Raw genomic sequence first — 20,744 nt, 5'->3', positions numbered from 1 at the left:
TTCCAAATAATTTATTCTACCTATGTTGTTGTTTTTTATTGAAGTATAGTTGAGTTACAATGTTGTGTTAGTTTCAGGTGTACAGGTCCTTCTGTACACCTGATTCTTTTCCAGTATAGGTTATTACAATGTACTGAATATAGTTCCCTGTGCTATATAGTAGGTCCTTGTTGTTTATCTGTTTTATGTACAGTAGTGTGTATCTGTTAATCCCAAGCTCCTAATTTATCCCTCCCTCCCCCTTTCCCCTTTGGTAACTATAAGTTTGTTTTCTACATCTATGAGCCTTTTTCTGTTTTGTAAATAAGTTCATTTGTATCATTTTTTTTAGATTCCACATGTAAGTGATATCATATGACACTTGTCTTTCTCTGTCTGACTTACTTCACTTCGTATGACAATCTCTAGGTCCATTCATGTTGCTGCAAATGGCATTATTTCATTCTTTTTAATGGCTGAGTAATATTCCATCATACATATATACCATGTCTATATATACCTTCTATATATATATATACCATGTCTTCTTTATCCATTCATCTGTCAGTGGACATTTAGGTTGCTTCCATGTCTTGGCTACTGTAAATAATGCTGCTGTGAACATTGGGGTGCATGTATCTTTTATAATTATAGGTTTCGCTTTTTTTGGATATGTGCCCAGGAGTGGGATTGCTGGATCATATGGTAACTCTACCTATGTTATTTTTCAATTGTCTGTCTCCCCTAGAACATAAATTCCACAAGAGAGCAGAGATTTTGAGATTGTCTGTTGCCTACTGCTGTATCTAGATACCTTGTATTTATAAACAGTGTCTAGAACAATACCTGGAGGAATTATGTGCTCAAAAAGTATTATTGAAAGAAGAAATATGTCCCTTCTTGAGAGCTCTGAGCTACAAACTTTACTATCTTCTGTGTAAATTAATATTCGCTTTTATTTATAATACGGTCAGATACTTTGTTTCAAAGGCTATGTTCTATCTACATCATTTTGAAATTTATAGACTAAATCTGTATTTGGTTTTCCTCACTTTTATTAATTTTAATTCTATACTGTTTTCCTTTTCATATTTTTCTAGATTAATCTCTTTTCTGCCATCAGATGACCACCACCTCCTTACTTATTTCAGTTCCATTGACTAAGGATAAGATCTAGCTGGTGGCATCAACTTACTAAATGAAGTGAACAGAATGCACTACATTTAAATGACTACAAAATAAATGTCAGTTTCTCATAATAAATGTCAGTTTGCATAATTAGTCAGCTCTAAACATATTAGAACAATGTAAATACTGAATATTGAAATATTAATACAAATAAGCATTTATTATTGGCAGCAACAATGGAAATGTCTAGTGAAAATGTGGCTTGGGTGCTTTAAGAACTGTTTGTTCCCTCAAATGATTTAAATATGGCCTCTGCAACTTGTTTCCATTTAAATTACTTCACAAGCCATTTCCTCAAATAAGGTACAAAGACAGTTTTAGCACTTGTAAAATTATAACAAGTTCTCAGTTAGAAGACTATGAATTAATGAAGTTTTCTTTTGTAATCTGCATTCCGAGGTTTAATCAAAACAGTGCTTTGGCTTCTTTTAATTTAAAAGAAAAATTAGTGAAAACTACAATAAATAACATTTGATGGTTTGTGCTGGAATACACGCTACATCTTGAAATTATGACCAACAAAACTCTAAAGCTCAGTTTGAGGACAAATGTTAAGATTTAGGGCTAAATACATGTAGTTAAAATTCATAATGTCTTAGCACCCTGCATTCACTACCAGCTAACTTTCAAAATATCTGGCTGATAAGGAAGCTGGCAGAGACCCCAAAGGAACAGAAGTTAGTGATACAAAGTAAGGTCTATGTGAATTTTCTGCTACTGGTTTTAGATTACTGCCTCAGAAGCGTATGCACTGAAACTGATTTTTAGACATATCCACACAATTATCCATAGGACGCACAGTTATAAGCTCCAGACCCTTGTCTGAACACTCAGGTATATCCGTGTTCACATGGGTGGCCATGCTCTCACATGTGCCGTGAATTGTCAGGAATGCTGTTCAGAGTTGGCTGATCAAGAGATACACAGAGCAAAGGAGCAGGATTTGAGACAGCCCAGGGTTTCCTCTTCAAGTAGGTTTAAAACTTTTTTTTTTTTTTTCTCACAACTTCCTTCCTGTTCTAACTGCCAGTGCTCAGAAGTCAGCCTTGAGAGACAGAGGCACCCAGGACGGAGACGTGAACCCTTGAATGTAAGTTGAAATACCTTCAGGGTAGGGGAGGCTACAGGTGAGCACAGACAAATGGAGGAATCTCTACACAAGACTACAGTCCTCTACGGTTTATTTTTTTGAGAGGGGCTGTGCCTCTATAAAACAAACTTTATGAAAAGAAAGTACCTAAGGAGGCTGCAGAGAAGGGGAAGTCAGAGCGGGAGAGCGGGAGTGGCAGCAGTGACTCAGGGGAGGCACCTCGGTGAGGGAGGGTGAGTGCTACAGCCCAGGAGATAAATTCTGGATGTCCTGGAAAAAGGCTCTGAATGTACCCACTGGGCGTGCCTGGCCAGGTTCCTACAAGGTTGGAGCCGGCATCTGGCCAAGCTCAGAAGCAAAAAGACTGTAGATCCAAACTGATACGAAACGCGTTGGTGGATGGTGGGTTTCTGCTGGGGTGGAGACGTGTGGTTTCCTGTTTATAGGCAGACTTTAAAGAGACTGGTTGAAAAGAAAAAAAATGGTTCAAAGTTGTCAAATATTAAGCTCTTTTCCACTGAAGAATTTTCTGGGGATGTAAGAGAAATGCATAATGAAAGCCTCCCCTAGGGTACAGTGGGATTTAATTATCCAAGGGGGAGCATGGCTATTTACTCATCACTCTACAGGGATAGCATTTCTACCATTAGCAAAAGCCAGTGAGATGGGCAAAAAGATAAGTGCTGTTGTTGCCAAAGACCAGCTCTTTACCTCTGAGAGAACTAAAAGCAAACACGGAAGACACCAAACAATTTATTAAGAGATACATTCTAGAAAAATCCAAGTGGGCTCAGATAGGACCCCCAGTCAGTGGGCCTTCAAAGTGTCAAGGTCTGAATTTGGCAGCCATGAGAAGTGCTTTAGGTGTGACTGGAAATACTTTCTTCCTTTTTAGAGGATGTCCTAGGCAGCATGTTTTAGAAAGTGGTTTGTAATTAAACTCTGGACCTAGGGTAACTTGCGGCATGGGTCTGATAAACTCTGAGCTGTTCTTCTGCTCAGGGTCGGGGAATGCAGATTTCTCCTACATGGAGGTCCCGTAGTCACCCCTTCATGTAGAGACCAAGAACCACTGAATTCGGGGTTAGCAGGTTGGAGCCTCAGTGCAGGAATGATTAAGCAAAGAGAATCAAGCGGTCTGTGCTGGCCCCAGAGAGTCCAGTCATAGGCAACCATCATTCACCTTCACCATTGCTTTGTTTCATTACCTTTATAAGGAAAGATCCCTCCCAAATCCAGATATGACACAGACATAGTAAGATCATCTTATTATTTCCTGAGATGTGTGGACTTCTGAGAGAATAGTTCATTCCCCATCCATACCGCACAGATCCAGCACACGTGGAATAACCAGGCTTTAGCCGAACAAAGGCTGGCATCTTCCAGGCATTGGAATTCGGTCCTTATTTGGGAGACCGTGAGTTTGTCCCTCAGGAAGTATCCTCAGAGCAATGTCAAGGTTCTGTTTTCGGTGGAAGCTCAGAACAACAGAGTCAATCAGATGGAAAATGAGCGCCCCGACCAATGCATGGGAGCACAATAAATTCCAAACTTCAGCTGGCAGGAAGAGAGATGCCTTGGGGGGAGTAAAAATTAAGCAGATAGAGAAAGAGAAACAACTTACGTGGAGGGCCTTCTTCGGGTCAGACCTGGTATGAGAAATGTATAAATCTGAATTCTGAGAGGACACAGTGAGGACAGGAAGGCTCAGAAGTGTTCAATGACTTGGCTAAGGTCACACACTGGTGCAAAAAAGAACCAGTAGCTATAATGCCTCAGAGGGACATTTTAGGAAATGCCCATGGAAGAAATATTCTTTAATCCCACATTCTGAGCATCCTTGTTCCTGGGTCAGTGTTACTGTCACCCAGAATTTGGGGTTAGAGTCCATACTGGCACCCCCAGAGATGGGTCTCATGTTACTCCTGAAACTTCAACATTTATCCATTCAATGAAGAATCACTGAGTCCCTCCCTGCTGGTTTGCACACACTCTGGTTTCCACAGCCAGAGCTTGTAAAAATTCACTTGGGTTTTCTTAGAGGGGCTGATATTCACCATTTGTGCTTATAAAAATTGTCTCTACTTCTGTCTAACTTTTCATGCTTAATTTAAAACCTCTGTGAATGGATCGAATAATTGCACTGTAGTCTTTTGCCCAATAATGGCCGCCTTAATGCAGTTTCCTTTGAGGATTATTTAAAATGAACGTTTGTGGGAGTAGAGTGACTTCACACAGCAGAGGCTCAGGAAAGACGAATGCGTCCGCTGAGTTCTCTCTCCTTTTGCATATGAATCTGGGTGTCCACGGGGCACTGGTCCTAGGACCACCCCCCTTCTTCCTTGATACTAAAATCCATGGATGCTCTGAGTCCCGTGCCCTCAGTATCAGCAGAAGACCAGCTGTACTATGAATGTCCGGGAAGGAATGATGTATTATTTCTCAGGAAATAACCCTTTCAAGGGAAATGCTAAAGAATTCTGCTTCTAGGAACCTGTACCCTCCTCTGATTTATCTTAATGTTTATTGTAACAAGAGAGTGTAACAAGACACTGTCCTCTCAGGCATGGGGTTGGTTCCTCTTATCCAGCACTGCACTTTCAGATGTTCTTGGTGGGGGGTGGTAAAGAGCAGCTCTGAGAGGTCCTAGAAGCACCAATTCCTCTCGCGTCACTAGGGAATAGTGACACACCAGAAAGGAAGCCAGAAACAGGACAGCTTCTGGAGTCCCGAAGGATAAACTTGGATTCCCCAAATGAGCCAAATTACCACGTAGACAGCAAAGCAGACCCAAATCATCCTCCACCAGCCCTGAGAGGGTCCAGCTCTCCATGACCTGCTGGAAAGCTACAACCCCAGATTTGGGGAAAGTGGGCATATCCTGGACATTGGGAAACGAAGATGACAGGGAAAGCTGATGCTCACGTAGGTACTTCTCTGACGGAAATCCCCTACTTCTGTGACTTCCACATTTGTCTCTCTCTCTCCCTCCACTTTACTCTTTTATTTAATACTCCGGCCTGTGCATCTAAGAAGCATGATCTGGCAACTTTGGGGCATGAGTTAAGTCTCCACTGTACTTTGCTCTAGAGCCAGAGGGAATTCTCTCCATTAGCTGTGCCTGTGTCTCCTGTCATTTCCCATCATTCACAGAGTGACCCTTGGCTTTACTTATGAAAGGAAGCAAAAAATAGAATCTAAAATTAAATTGCTTTTTAAAGAAATATAATAGTGACAGTCCCATTTTATGGCTGACTCAGTTCATAAACAATCCTTGCAGTTCCCAGAACTTCTTGTCTCTTTCGTACTCCTCAAAGAGACAAAATCTATTTTTAAGAAGGAAGGAGATGAGCTTGTCAACACTGCAGATCCAAAAGAAAGCATTGGTGTCTGGCAGTCAGTTACCTTGCTGAAGCTGAAACTGTAGCAAAACTGTAGCATCACCAGGAAAGGAGGAGAGGAAGCGAATAGAGCGTTATTGAACATCTACTATTGACCAGGACAGTCCAAGAACTTTCATGTTTTCTCCCACTCTTCAACCCTGTAAAGAAAGATTATTATTCCCACTTTACTGGTGGAAAAACTTGGGCTCAATGAGGTTAATAACTGGCTTCAGTCCCATAAAAAGTCAATCGTGGATACACATTTTGAATTTCTGGCCCATCGGTCTCAAAGCTCAAGTTCCAGGAGACATACAGGGTCATCTTTCTATGAATTAACCAGGTGATTTGTTTCATCTAAACTCAAGAGTTTTACCTTTTCTTGCCCTCCAATTATTTAGAACTGCATTAATGAACCAGTAGAGTGTGCTCCATCCTGGAGACTGGTAAATTCTTAAGGGCATTTCACTTTCAGTGTCTTCGAAATTTCACTGAATTTGTAAGCAAAAACACCGATTTGTGCTATGTTATACTCACGCCATGAGTACCCACCCTAATTTAATTTGGCATTTTAATTGAGCCTGAGAGGATTAAGTGGCTGCCTCCGCCCATCTAAATCTTGGCACTGTTTCACTGAATACTAAACATGGGTGTGTGTGGGTTTGCTGTGAAAATTCACATGTGTAGGCATCTGTGAAGCAGGAAGTAGATAAGTAGAGTGGTGAGCACATAAAAAAAAAAGCGTATGTGCTTTGGGGCCTTATGAAATAAAAAATTGATAATTCTCCATTTCACTTCTACTGTGTAAAGAACCAAAGTCAAAAACAACCTACAAAGAAACAAACAAACAAAACAACCCTGCTCTTTGTGGAACAGGGGGTGAGCTGCAGAGGGAGGTGAGCAGACCCCAACAAGAACGTTCTGTGCTGATGGGCTGGGTTCTCCCCAACCTCACCTCCACTTCCTCTTTCCCTTTCTTGTTTTACAGCCTTCTTTAACTTAAGGAGCATTAGGGTCATTGAATTATGAAGGGGTCTCAGAGATGTTTTAACGCAATGATTTCATTTTGCAGAGGCCAAAACTGGAGCAGAGGTTCAGTGACTTGCGCAAGGGGACGTAGAGCCTAGTTGCACTGAAAACCCTCTTTATGTGACACTTCCCTGACTTGCTAAAGCTGTCCTGCAGAGTTTTGCAAAGCAGCACTTACCTCTGCCTGTGCACCCCCCAGGGAGATTCCCACAATGACCAAACGAGCTCTCCAGAGCTCTCCAGTTTCATTATTACTTCTTAATAAAGAGAGCTGGAGCGACAGAGCGTAGAGCCTCAGGTCAGACCACCCGGGCTCAGATATTCATTCTGCCGCTTACACAGCAAGTCTTCTTGGGCAAATTACTTACCTCACCTTTAGTTTCCTGGTCTGTAGAAGGGAATGGTGATAACGGCCGTCCTTAAGGTTGTGGTGAGGACTAAATGAGATAATCCTCATGACAGCATTTAGCACTATGTGTGATAACTGTTAGAATTATTATCATCAGTTACAAAACCAGCTGTTCTTTAGATGATGAGATTAGAAAAAAGTCTGGAATTTCCATAAAATTACTATTTTCACTTCAGCAGCACCCATAAAATGGAAAAGAGAAAAATGAGGGAGTTCCCTGGTAGCCTAGTGGTTAGGATTCCAGGCTTTCGCTGCCATGGTCTGGGTTCAACCCCTGGTCAGGGAACTGAGATCGTTCAAGCTGCACGGTGCGGCCAAAAAAAAAAAAATAAAAAAAAAAAAAAAAAAAAAAATTATAAAAAAAAAAAAAAAAAAGGAAAATTGTATTTGTGATTCAATATACACACACAGGTAGTCTGGGAAACCATTGTCAAGATATATAAACCAGTTGGGGCTTTGGGAGAATCTGAAGTTCCCCGGAAATGAACTGTGAAATTGAAAATGTAGGATCTTTGGGGAATTCACATAAATTTGAAATAGTAAAACAGAGGTAGGTAGTCTCATATACACCGGTGAAATAAGGTAACGGAATGGCAATTTAGCTGACACTTGACTACAGGTAAAGGCCTTAGAAAAGGAAAGCACCTAGAGATGGTCTGCCCTAACCCCTCACTTCCCAAGATGAGGAAAGGAAGATCACAGCAGTTGCAACATTTGCTCACAGGGTTACAGCTAGTTAGTGGCAAAGCCAGAATGAAAACTCTTGCATGATGAGGCCTAGTTCAGTGAGGGAATAATTATCCAAAATCAAATAGATTGACCCAGAACTCTTCCCTAAAACTGCCCCCTGTGCACTGTCGCTCTTCTGCTGGGCTTGTGGTCAGATCCAGATGTTACATGGTATCTTCTCCTGCTTCTGAGGGCCAGCGTTTCAGGCTCACAGACAGGATCCGTGGCTTGAGGCTGAGTTGTGTCATTGGTCTGGCCAGGCTTCAGAGACAAGCAAGCTTCCCCTTTAACACTCAACGCTCTGCTTCATTGTTTCCAAAAGTGACACTTTCAAGGTCGTGTTCTTAATCACGGACTTCAGTAGAACCTACAAAGGACTTCAGGAGTCCATGAACCCCTGTACTGCATGCACAATTTCATGGGCTTTTTCCTTTTATAAGGACCATGACCCTTACCCAATTTTTAAAGAGCTTTGTAATCTCCAAAGAGATTAAGAAACATCAGTCAGACAAGCTGGGCTTTTCGATAGGGCTAGATTGCGCTTCCTCCAATGTCTTCTCCACTTTGGAGAATAACAAACATCAGTATGTGCTAAAGTACAGTGTCTTGTAAATACTAGAGGCTCATCATATATTTGTGACCTTAATTTTGCTTTCAAAAGACCTTTCCCTAAGAAGTGGTTTCCAGTCCTTTATTTGCCATATTACGACATTTTCATCTTTTTTTCCAATCAGCTCTCCAGAGTGAACTGGTTTGGGGTCATCTGACTTCATATCTCTTTTTTTTTATGCTATATAATTAGACCAAATTATTTTCATGTAGTCCCGAATTTCCTCCTCTTGACTTCTACAATTTCATATAGTAATCCCACATTATCCTCTGATCTTCAATGCCTTTAAATAAATTTTTGGCTCATTTTTATAGAGCAATTATTGTATCTGTAATGAATCAAGGAAATTTAAAAGTGACACAAGTCTCAGATTCACTAGTGAAAAGATCAAGCTCTAGATGACAGATAAATTGACTTGTCAATGATTACACTGTGAGGAGTTAGGAAATGCTGTCCTAGACCAGATCTTTCTCTCTCTGTCTCTCTGTCTCTGTCTCTGTCTCTATCTCTCTCTCTCTCCTTTCAAAATTGAGATTTGAGGATGCAGAATTACAATTCGCTAGGTTATTAAAGTCACCGTGATCTTCTGTGATGTCATCATCTCATGGTCAAACTTCAAGCACATGACTTGTTAGAACCAAGCAATATATTCCAGAAAGTCCTGCCTATGGGGCCTGAGATGCTTTCATCTGTAGATAGCTTTCCTGATGCTCTGTCTGCAGGTTTCTTATGTGACCTCTACCCTGCATACCTGGTCAGGCTCCAGAGGAGAACCTGTCTCATCTGATTAGTCTCCTCTGGGTTGCTCTTTATGTGTGACTTAATGGTTGTCCTTAAACTACCCACAACCTACAACCTCCACCCACTGCATCCTTCATTGTTTTTCCAACCAGTTCATTCACTTTCCCTGAGTGTTTTTTGTAACATGAGTTGAGTTAGTCACTCTGTTTATTGTGATCTTCTCTAGAGGCTCAACTCTGAGTGGAGTGGGTTCTGTAGCTGAAGCAAGAGTTGCCATAGGAACAGGCCTACATGCTTCCTTCCTACACAGGAAGTGGACCTGGGCATTGCAATACTGTTTTCAGAGTTGATCCAAGAGTCACAGTGTTTGGCTTGTTAGTTTGCTGGAAGAGGATTGATGAGCCAGGAGATATGATTTCTTTTCCTTCCCTTTTTTTTATTCTGTTAAAACTGCTTCCAAATTATTTTTCTTCCTGTTGCCAATAATAGTGACATTGAGACTCAAAACCATAACTGATTTTGGCCAGACACAGCTTCACTCTCAGGGGACTTTTTAGAGATTTGAAGAGTCACTCAGGATGAGATGTGATAGGTATTTACTTAGTGTTCTGCCACTTCCGAGCACTAAAGCCTTTACCCAAAACAGGGAAGAGGGTTACCCTCAGAGCAGAACAAAAGCAAATCAGGACATTATCTCCTTCTCCAAATATCTCACTTGTTTCCCCCAAATAGCTCCATTGCTTCCAGCCATGGGGCCTGAAATTCTTCCAGTAGAGATTTCTTCCTCTTTATTAAGACATGGCATCTCACCCCACTATGTGAACTTGGGCAATTCTTTTAACCTCTAGGTTTCAAGGTTCTCAATGATTAAATTAGGGTTTGGAATACATTACCTCTAAGGGTCATTTCAGCTCTGAAAAGCTCTGGCTTTACATGCCCTAAGAGGAGTGATTTTTACATTTATTATTCGTTCATCAACACTTATGTGTGAATAATTTTATTAGATCTTCCCTCAATGTTTTAACACAAAACAAGTAAATATAAATGATGATGGAAGAAGACAGACCCCAGAGTACGCCCAGGTGAGGTCTTAGAGCATAAGGTCAGGGGAAATCTCAAGAGGGTAGAGAAGTACTAAAAGGGAAGTGGAAATTGATAGAAGGTACTAAAGACACAGTTACAATTTGTCTGGAGGAATTTAGAGTCCTTTGCTATTTTGTGTCATTTCAAAAGAACAGAAGATCTTTATATATAGAACCTATTAAGTTAATGAATGAACGCTTATAAAATGGCTGAACTATTTCAGTGTCTTGGGAGATTCAAGAGAAACACAACACTTAGTACCTGCGCTCAAGAAATTATTAGCAGTGTTGGGGGAAAACCAATCAGACACTCAGGCAGGTATCACAGGGACCTACAACTTCTCATGAGTTACCTTTGAGCTCTTGTAGGAGGTCAGGGAAAGATTCAATGAATGGGAAAGAGCTAACATTTTTTAGCACGTACTTGAAACCGTCATAACTGGGATTGTACACACTGAGCACTTTGACACTGGCAAGGCTGGCTGGATTTGGAGGACTGTGATAATTTCTATAAGTATATGAGCTAGGGACACTCATTATCGTCCGGGACAGCTGTACTATGTTGTCTCACTTGTTTTACAGGATTCCCGAAGAGTTACTTATTTTCTGTCAGTTTCATTCAGTGAACAGGAGGGACACATCCCAGTACGGTAACATTCAGGCATGTGAAAGGAAAGCCTGGAATGCATTATATTCTTATTTTGTGAAATAGAATGAGGCTGAATTAGGGGAGAATCTGGAAAATCACTGACAATTACACAAGTTCATTAGGGCAAAAATAATGCTAAGAACAGCCCCACAAATATCGTTCATATCCACTGACTTTTGGCTAATAGACCATCCTCTCTCTCTCTCTTTCTTTCTCTCCCTCCCTCTCTCTCTAGATCAAAATGACTGAAAAGGCCCCAGAACCACACCTGGAGGAGGATGAAGAGCTGGATGGCAAGCTCAGTTACAAGCCTCCACCACAGAAGTCCCTGAAGGAGCTGCAGGAGATGGACAAAGATGATGAAAGTCTAGCGAAGTACAAGAAAACGCTCCTGGGGGACGGGCCTGTGGTAGCAGGTGCGTGTGTGCCGAGATGCGGGGCAGGTGGAGGGGCACTGACAAGGTAGACATTTCAGCTACTCAGGAGCAGTTGCAAAGGAAAGTGTACCAAGTGCTCCCAGGGTTAAGTGAGTGAGGTGCAATCTCTATGTGCCGAATCAAGTTATGGACCAGATAATTAAGTTTTCTTTGGAGATAAGGTGCAAGTTGACATTGACATAGATAAAAATAACACATAGGGAGGGTTTAGAAGGAATTTCAGACTACCACTCAGAATTGTCTTCTCTCCACTATTGCTCACCTTCTCTCTTTTTCATCTCTTTCTCCTTCTCACTCCTTACCTAAATAACCATCTCTTCCACATACACATAGGCAATGGCGAACTAAGAAAGACATGGCCCAAAGATATGCATGGGTCATGACTAACCAGCAGAGTACCCATAGCCACTCAAGAGATGTCTGCTATTGAGGACTGAGATGGACCTACAAGGACCTGAAGCAGAAATAGCATCACTGGAATGTATAAGGCCACTCAGACCAAGCATGGTGAATCAGCCACTTCCATTTCTTTTCTCCTCCAGATGGAGATATCCCTTTTCTTTGTTATCTTCTCTCTCTCCTACTTTAAATGCACACACACACACACACACACACACACACACACACACACACAGTATGCAAATACCTCCTCTCTGTGCTTATATTCCCTTTTGAATCCTGCAGACCCAACAGCCCCCAATGTCACTGTCACCCGTCTTACCCTGGTTTGTGAAAGTGCCCCAGGACCCATCACCATGGACCTCACTGGTAAGTGGACACATCTGTTCTGTTTAGTGGGGCCTAATGGCATCACTGGGCAAACTGGTTTTTGTCTTCTGTCTCAGCAAAAAAAGAGAAAAATCCTAGTAAAGTGAATTCTAGTAAGGTATGCTGAGTTCAGTTCACAAATCATAGTTTTCACAGTATTTACTGTGCTTAATGAAAAGCCCAATCTCTGTCTCTAATTGAAAAGGGGTCAGGTGTAAGTACTGGATATATCTACCTGTATCGTATTTACTTCAGATTTTTATCTCCACATGGTAGCAGAAGAATTACTATTTGTGTAAAAAGACTGCTGGTGGAAATATTAAGAAGCAAGCTGTATGCTTCTGAAATGGTAATATTTATACAATCTAAACATCAGAGAAAATATTGACCTTGCATCAGCTACAGAACTTACCCGAAGACAAGAAGAAATCTAAGACCTCCTGAATAATGCTAGGAATTCCACTGTTAAATACACATTATTTAACTTAAAGCTCTGATTCTTTTAAAGAAGCAACTTCCCCCACTAAAGATGTACAAATTAACATGTTATTTTCTTTCACTTTATTGTGACAAGGGTCAAGTCCTTTCCTGAGACTTAGCTCTGGAGGAAATGAGGAGAGACGGGGAAGGTGGCTGATTTGGGGAAAATAGGCAAATGGGAGGAATGAGGAAAGGGCCACTGAGCTAGGGGTTTGGGGCATGAAAGGCAGGCCTTTAGTAAAAAACCAAAAATTATTACTAGATTCAAAAAATGGACTCATGAGACAGAATAAAGCATGACTCTAGAACAGTAGGCTTAACAGCAAGGTGGTTCCCCTCACACAGGACACATCCACTCTTTACCTTATATGGGCTTTTTGTCAGAGAGAGGAAATTGGAGGCTAAGACACACTTCCTATTCAACCGAAATCATTAGAGCATACATTCAGCTACCTCCACATTCTAGCATTTCTCCAAGAGAGAAACTCTCTCTCTCTCTCTCTCTCTCTCATCGGACCTCAGACCTCTTACTGTGCGAAATTGCGTAAAGTTACCGGGTACAGCCATCATTTTGCAAGATAAGGGCTGAATTAGCGCTAAGGAAACCTGCTCTGTTCAGAAGGGCTTGATGATATTGCAGGGAAAACTTGGTCTCTGTCCTCTTTTCCCAGCAGCGAGAAAACCAAATTCAGTTTTCTGTCACAAAAAAGCTATCGAGGGGAATCCCAGATGTATACATAGGATGCTGGTACCAACTCTGTACATGAAGCAGGTACACAGAATTGTGCAAAACACACACACACACACACATACACACACACAGTCACCCCGAATGTCAAATTATACAGGATCACGTTGGGAGAGGAGCAGAGAAAGATCACCTCTCTAATTAGGGGCAGATCTCAGTTTTATGGAGCCTGAAGCTTTTATAACTTAAGTGATGTTTCCTTTTCCTTAAGAAAAATAATATGAAATTGCAAATGCAAAAGCAAAATTAAGTACAAAAGTGAAATTTTTTTAGAATGATAAAAAGGAACCAAATGAGTACATTTTTTAAAGCTAGAAAACACCACAAATGCTAACAAATCTACAAAAAAAAATAGCTGGCACTCATATAATATTTTTCTCCTATTTCTTTATTTGAGGGGTGGGGGCAGAGTCTTTAACCATAGCATCTTACATATCCTTAAGGTTGCAGTCAAACTTGGGGGAAAGCTCTGTCATATTTCTTTCACATCTGGCTGCAAGATTTCAGGCATTTCAAATGTGTTTTCGTGCAGCAACTAATCTCAGACATTCTTTGACTTGAGGACCATGTGGACCATGTTGCTCTGAGGAGCCCAGCAAATGGCTCTGGAGCTTCAACTTCATTCATCTCCTTGTGAATGTCCTTCTGAGGAGAATTAACTCTTTCAAAATCCACTTCTACAGGGGATCTGGAAGCCCTCAAAAAAGAAACCTTTGTGCTAAAGGAAGGTGTTGAATATAGAGTCAAAATTAACTTCAAAGTAAGTATCTGGTTTTGTATGTTTTAATAAAGTTTAAATCCTTCCTATAATCAGAGGAAGAAAAAATCAAATTTCTTGCATTATCACGTTGGCATACTTTTTGTTTATTTCTCTTTTTTCCCTGGACTGTCCTCTCCCCAATCCTGGGCTCTACCTGTTACAGGTGCACCTTTGCTTCATGCTTTTTTCCAGCCAGGACCCTTCCCTTGGACTCTCCCTTGATCACTGAAGCCAATGGGATCCCTCTCCTGGGACCTTCTAATACTCCCATCCACAAGACACACATTAATTTGTATTATACCATTTGTATCATTTCTCCCCTATTCAGCCTAAACACCTTGAGATAGGGAGAGACTATCTATCACTTCTTTGCAATATTTCAAGCAAAACTTTTAAAGTGGTAGATATTTCATGACTATTTATTGAGAAATAGATAAATGAATGAATCAATTAATAGGAAAAGAAAATAGAACAGCTAGAGCCTCAGCTCTAATTGCTCAAGGATATATAAATCCAGGGGGTGTGGTGCTTGGTAAATAACTGGAAATTACAACTTAGTTGTACAGCAGGTAAACAAATAAGAGCAAAACTAAATAGGAGATAAACTGACAGAATGAATCGGCCCACATCCCAGTGAGCAACCAAAATCAAGGAGAAAAGTAAACTTGACTTTGAAAACAAATGAGTTAGAAATTCACTGTTTGCATTTAATTGCTTATATGTGCTTTGGTTGCCCCTCACTCCCACTTGGTCACTTCCTCCAGGGCTTGGGCTCCACCAACAAAGACCCCATCTGCCCTCTCTATTTGTACACCAGCCCTTCTTTCTCCAAGGTTCAGGATATGATTCAGGGTCCATGGACAATCATTCCCCACCACATACAAATATGCCTCAAAATAATTTCCTTCTGAAAATATTTGTTGATGCCTACTCTATAATAGACACTCTATAATAGTCACTTACTTGTTTCCTGTATTTATTACTAAAGCACCTGAGAGTTTAGTAAGGCGTTGTATCCAAATATGCTTCAAATGGGTTTCACATCAGTCCAATTTCGAATCATTAATGCTACTGCCTTAATTTTTCAATTTAATAAGCAGTTGGAATTGACACATATACATTAATATGTATAAGATAGATAACTAATAGGAACCTGCTGTATAAAAATAAATAAATAAAATTCAAAAAGAAATGTTGATGTGAATAAGATGAGAAGGAAAGGTCTGGTGCGTGGGCTTCTGCCATGGGTGGCAAGGCCGGGGTTGGGTCCTCGGCAGTCAGGATTATACATGAAGGCGATGGAGGAGGTGGGCACAGAAAGCAGTTTTCAAGTCCCATCCACTTCAGAGATTTGGCCTTGTCTCTAACAGGGAAAGGTCACTCTCTATGTGTAACCCACATAAAGTCGAACCTCCCTGTGGCCTGTCCCAGCGTGGATCGAGGAAGAAACACCAGTTCCAAACTGAAAATATGTAATTGGAAAGTGATTTAAATCTTTACTGATGTCTTTTGAAAAATGTCCAAGAAAGTTTGCATTCATAACACCAGCAACACACCCTAGAATCCTCTTTCATTAACTCTCTTAGTTGTTCTCAAAGTTCTCTTTCTCCCTCAAAACTTAACAACACTCTCCAAAAACTGGGATGGTTCTTTTAGTTTCTTCCCCTTTTCCTTCTGCCTCGCAAGGAGATGTGGTATATGTGATTTCCATGGCTCTCACTTTTTGTTTGTTTGTTTGTTTGTTGGGTTTTTTTTGCGGTACGCGGGCCTCTCACTGCTGTGGCCTCTCCCGTTGCGGAGCACAGGCTCTGGACACGCAGGCTCAGCGGCCATGGCTCACGGGCCCAGCCGCTCCACGGCATGTGGGATCTTCCCGGACCGGGGCACGAACCCGTGTCCCCTGCATCGACAGGCGGACTCTCAACCACTGTGCCACCAGGGAAGCCCGGCTCTCACTTTTATTCATGCTCCCAGTAAACTGTCTTTTCCTGGGGTGGAAAAGACAATTGGGAGGGATGTGCTGGCAGAGGAAGAGAATAACTAGGAATATTTATACTTTTCTTTCGTCTGTTTCAACCACATTTATGTTAAATGAACCCTCTATTGAGCAGTAGAAAAACAGGAATCTCTTTATTTTGAAGCCCTTATTTACTACCCTGCCACCATTCCTGTTTTTTGGTCTTTTAACCACCAGACCACATCTTCTACTAGGCCCAGAAGACCAGCTTAGAGACTTCTAGAAAGATGCATTCATTTTTCCTATTTCTATGAGTCACATGTGGAAGTCAGAGGAATTAGAAAGTTTGGGTTTCATTTCATCACAGTTTCTTCAATGAAGCTGTTTTCTTTCTGTCTGCTTTTGGTAGGTTTATGCTATAGATTTTACTGAGTGACAGTTTCAAACCTCAGCTGGCAATATTCACGGCTATGCTACCTCATTGCCAACGAAACAAAATGTAGCACTGACAGATTGCTTTAACTATTCTGTCCAAAACAAAAAGGGAGTCCTACCTATTGTCGAGGAGAACCTATTTTTAAGATGCTTTAATTCTTACATCGGTGAACAATTAACCAAGCCATCCAGCTAATGCTGCCATGCCCACTTTAATTTGTTTGTATAAACATGACCACTGTATAAAATTAACAGAGAGACCAGTTCAGTCCTAGGTAGAATGAATCATGGAAAAACAAAGTGCTTGGGCTGTCTATATTTTCATTCTGCTTTAGTAAATTTTCTTTGAAAGTCTTGGGAAAGTGGCAAAATCTCAGACAACGTCTGAAAATGACAGCCATCCAAAATACAGATGCAAATGGATTTCACCCATTATTTACATATGAGGGGGATGTTTTCCTGTGACACATCCCCTCATCTCTAGACTCCAATCACAGTTACATTCCAGGCAAAGTCACCTTCTAGACCTGATTTTCCATTACAGCTTTTCTCTTTGCTTGTTTTTCATATGTTAGGTGGATCATTTCTGAAGTTAGGATTTTTCAGATATTTACACAATAGTTTCCATGGGTACCTTTGTAACCTAAAACGAGGATGGTCTTCTGGTCAGTAATATCAGGGAGGGGAGATCAAGACCATTCTCTGGACCATTGAGGAAGGAGAAATGCAATGAAGAATATTGAGACAATGTTGTAATTAACCACCCCATCCCCGACACCAAAAATCACAGTATTAGACAGTTACAACCAGGTTGGTAACGTTGAGTCTTGTGACCTCCTCTCTCCAATGTCTGCCTCATCACCACGCTAAAAGACAGTAGTAACTTATTCTGAACCGAATCTTCAGTCCTTTCGTCCTCAGAGAAGCCTCAGCTAGGTAGGATCAGCATGAAAGATGAGGGAAAATGAAAGATCCTCTCTAATCCGAATCGCTTGAATCCTTCCCACCTACAGGTGAACAGGGATATTGTGTCAGGACTGAAATATGTTCAACACACCTACCGGACTGGGGTGAAAGGTAAAGTATCAACACTTTCCACTGTCCCAAACTCTGCTTCTCACCGACACTTAAACTTCAGGTTATTAGCAACTTTTGGCCCTAAACTCATTTAAGAATCTGATGACAGCTGTGGACACTCACCCTATGAGAGGCACACATATACTTCTAACCTACGTATTAATGGCAAGATCTGTATTCAGGAAACTTAGTTAAGACTGGGTCAGCCACTAACCTTCAGCATTCAGCTTCTGGAATTCAGCTTTATTACTTGTAAAGGGGAAGAGTAACCAAGATAAGTTTGAATCAAAGTACATAAATGTAGTCTTAAAATTAAAAAAAATAGAAAAAAGCAGTTCACAAGTATAAAACCTGGGTGTCAGAGAAATCCGAGATAGGAAAGACCTATCCAATGGGAGGTGGTAGCAGCATACGGGGGGCAGGTGGCGGGGCAGAGGGGTAGGGACAGTGCTCAATTTCATAAACAAAGAAATAGAAAAAAGTACTCTTTCTAGAATCGAGAAAAGCTTTGTAACTGAAACAAATAATATCACATTACTTAATGTGCAGTTTTCTCGACAAGTTGCTATAAGTTTGAATCAAAGTACATAAATGTAGTCTTAAAATTAAAAAAAATAGAAAAAAGCAGTTCACAAGTATAAAACCTGGGTGTCAGAGAAATCCGAGATAGGAAAGACCTATCCAATGGGAGGTGGTAGCAGCATACGGGGGGCAGGTGGCGGGGCAGAGGGGTAGGGACAGTGCTCAATTTCATAAACAAAGAAATAGAAAAAAGTACTCTTTCTAGAATCGAGAAAAGCTTTGTAACTGAAACAAATAATATCACATTACTTAACGTGCAGTTTTCTTGACAAGTTGCACCTAAGTGGTACATGCCGTGGGAACCTGTCTTCAGTTGTCTTCCATTAATATGGGCAGGGAGAAGTGAAAGGTGGAAGGCTGATGGAAGCACTTGTAAAGTTCCCTTTTACCTGAAGGTGTCAAACAGCATCCCCCGGAAGTGTGAAACAATAATGTGTAGGTCAGTTCCTTCAAATCGATCAATGAGGGCTAGGGAAGATGCTGTAGGTCAGTTCCTTCAAATCGATCAATGAGGGCTAGGGAAGATGCTGATCCATTTGCATGGCATAGAGAACCACTCAGTGACTCAAATGCCACAGAAGATTGTTAACCTGAAAGATCGTGGTTGATCGTTCCAATACCTAGTCTCATGAAAAAATAGTTCAGTTTATTATTTTCCTTTGGGCGTAAAGACTGTGGTGCTTCACTTGGGCAAGAGGTCGATGAGGTGTCTGTAGCGGTTCCTCCAAGCTTATTCAAAACAACAGCTAACTAAATGTCACCTGCCTGCCTACCTAGCTTTATTTATACTTTCTAATCCCTACTATTCTTAATATATAACCCAGTTACCTATTAATAACTTTGGTTGGCTATTTTTACCATCTGTCCCAGTTCATCACTATTTTTGTTTTTACCAAATTATTGGGTTTTCCTTTCCATTTAATTATTCCATCCATAAATTCTGTTCATTCTGATCCCCAGCTGTTACCTTATCTCCTCCAACTGTTCATAGATTGATAGTTTGTATATAGAAGACCCTTGAAGTTCATTATATAGAAAAGAAAGAGAGGCTCCAAAGTGTTAGGTAGTTGCAGAGCTGAAGCCAGAACTCAGGTCTCAACTAGTTTGAGATATTTTTTTATGGAGATAGAATTGACATATAACATTGTATCATTTTGAGGCTTATAGCATAATGATCTGATATATGTATATATTGCAGAATGATTACCAAAAGTTTAGTTAATACCCATCACCACACATAGTTACAATGCTTTTTTCTTGTGTTGAGAACTTTTAATATCAACTCTCTCAGCAACTTCCAAATATACACTAGAGTACTGTTAACGATGGTCACCATGCTGTGCATTCCATCCACAGGACTTACTTATCTTATAACTGGAAGTTTGTACCTTTTGACCACCTGGGATTTTTTTTATGGTATAATCAGCTACACCTCCATAAAAAGAGTCTAGATCCCCATGGATTTAGGGCACTGATTCCCCACCTTCCTGAATCTCAAAATCATCTGTAATGTGTTTTAAGGACACTGATTCTTGGGACCCACAGCAGATCACTAACCTTTGGGAGTGGGTCAAAGAATAGTGTATTATTCAAAAGAACTCCAATTTTTAAAAAAAATGTTTTTAAGAGAAAAAAAAAAAGTTGCCCCAGGTAAATCTGGTATTTAGCCAGTATTGGAAACCATTGCTCTTGGCTTTGATCACAGTGAGCTGTGCTCCAAATTCTTCAGTGTGCAGTGTTTGTTTTCCCTCTACCAGGCTTTCACCCTAATGAACTTTTCTTTCTTCCCAGTGGATAAAGCAACATTCATGGTTGGCAGCTACGGGCCTCGGCCAGAGGAGTATGAGTTTCTGACTCCAACTGAGGAGGCCCCCAAGGGCATGCTGGCTCGAGGCACTTACCACAACAAATCCTTCTTCACGGATGATGACAAGCACGACCACCTTACCTGGGAGTGGAGCCTGTCCATCAAGAAGGACTGGACAGAATGAGCGCCTCTGCCCATCCCTTTCCCTACCCTTGCCACCCAGAAGAGCCCCGTCCCTCCTCCCTGATCACAGCTGAGCCCCATCTCCATCAACCTCCACCTTCTCTTATCGCTGCATCCTCTCCCACACTGTCTCTCACAGTGGTGCCCTGAACAAGATGCTTAAAACCCAGGCTTTAATCCTGCCCCCACGCTTCTGATCCCCTCTCATAGCCAGATCTCCCCAGTTCTCCATCCCAGTAGACAATCATTTAATATTCCCTCTTTTATTCCCATTCGAGCAACTAGAGGCCAGGAAATGGGCAAACTAGCACTAACAGTCCTTTTGCCTTGGGTCCCTGTATCTCCTTCCCATCCCTGGATTCTCCTGTGGTTGCTGCTGATTCACTGAAGGTCCCTAATCACATTCCCTGCCAACTGGGGTTCTTCTTCACTGGGAGACACTGTAAACAGCACAAGAGTACAAGAATAAAACAGTTGTATGATCAGATTGAGACCCTCATTTCTTTGGTTTCTTCCTTCAAACAAATATGGTAACCGGATGGTTCCCATTCATGAGTTTCCTCAGAGGAACTGGGGCAGAGCACGGTACACGTGGTGTCACATCATTGGGAACAGTCTCGTTCC

General features: G+C 41.2%; 1 protein-coding gene across 1 annotated transcript; it reads left to right on the top strand.

The window, feature by feature from the left end:
* Positions 1-2,160: 2,160 nt before the first annotated feature.
* Positions 2,161-20,605, top strand: ARHGDIB (Rho GDP dissociation inhibitor beta). Its single transcript, XM_024733020.1, has 6 exons — positions 2,161-2,257; positions 11,122-11,302; positions 12,008-12,091; positions 14,003-14,079; positions 17,485-17,548; positions 19,922-20,605. The coding sequence occupies exons 2-6, from the start codon at positions 11,128-11,130 to the stop codon at positions 20,119-20,121; spliced, it is 600 nt and encodes a 199-aa protein (XP_024588788.1). The 5' UTR covers positions 2,161-2,257; positions 11,122-11,127; the 3' UTR covers positions 20,122-20,605.
* The last annotated feature ends 139 nt before the right edge of the window (positions 20,606-20,744 follow it).

Source organism: Neophocaena asiaeorientalis, unplaced genomic scaffold (assembly GCF_003031525.2).
Source record: "Neophocaena asiaeorientalis asiaeorientalis breed wild unplaced genomic scaffold, Neophocaena_asiaeorientalis_V1.1 scaffold150, whole genome shotgun sequence".
NCBI lineage: Eukaryota > Metazoa > Chordata > Mammalia > Artiodactyla > Phocoenidae > Neophocaena > Neophocaena asiaeorientalis.
Note: the sequence above shows the minus strand (reverse complement) of the source record. Positions and strands in the feature narration are given on the sequence as shown.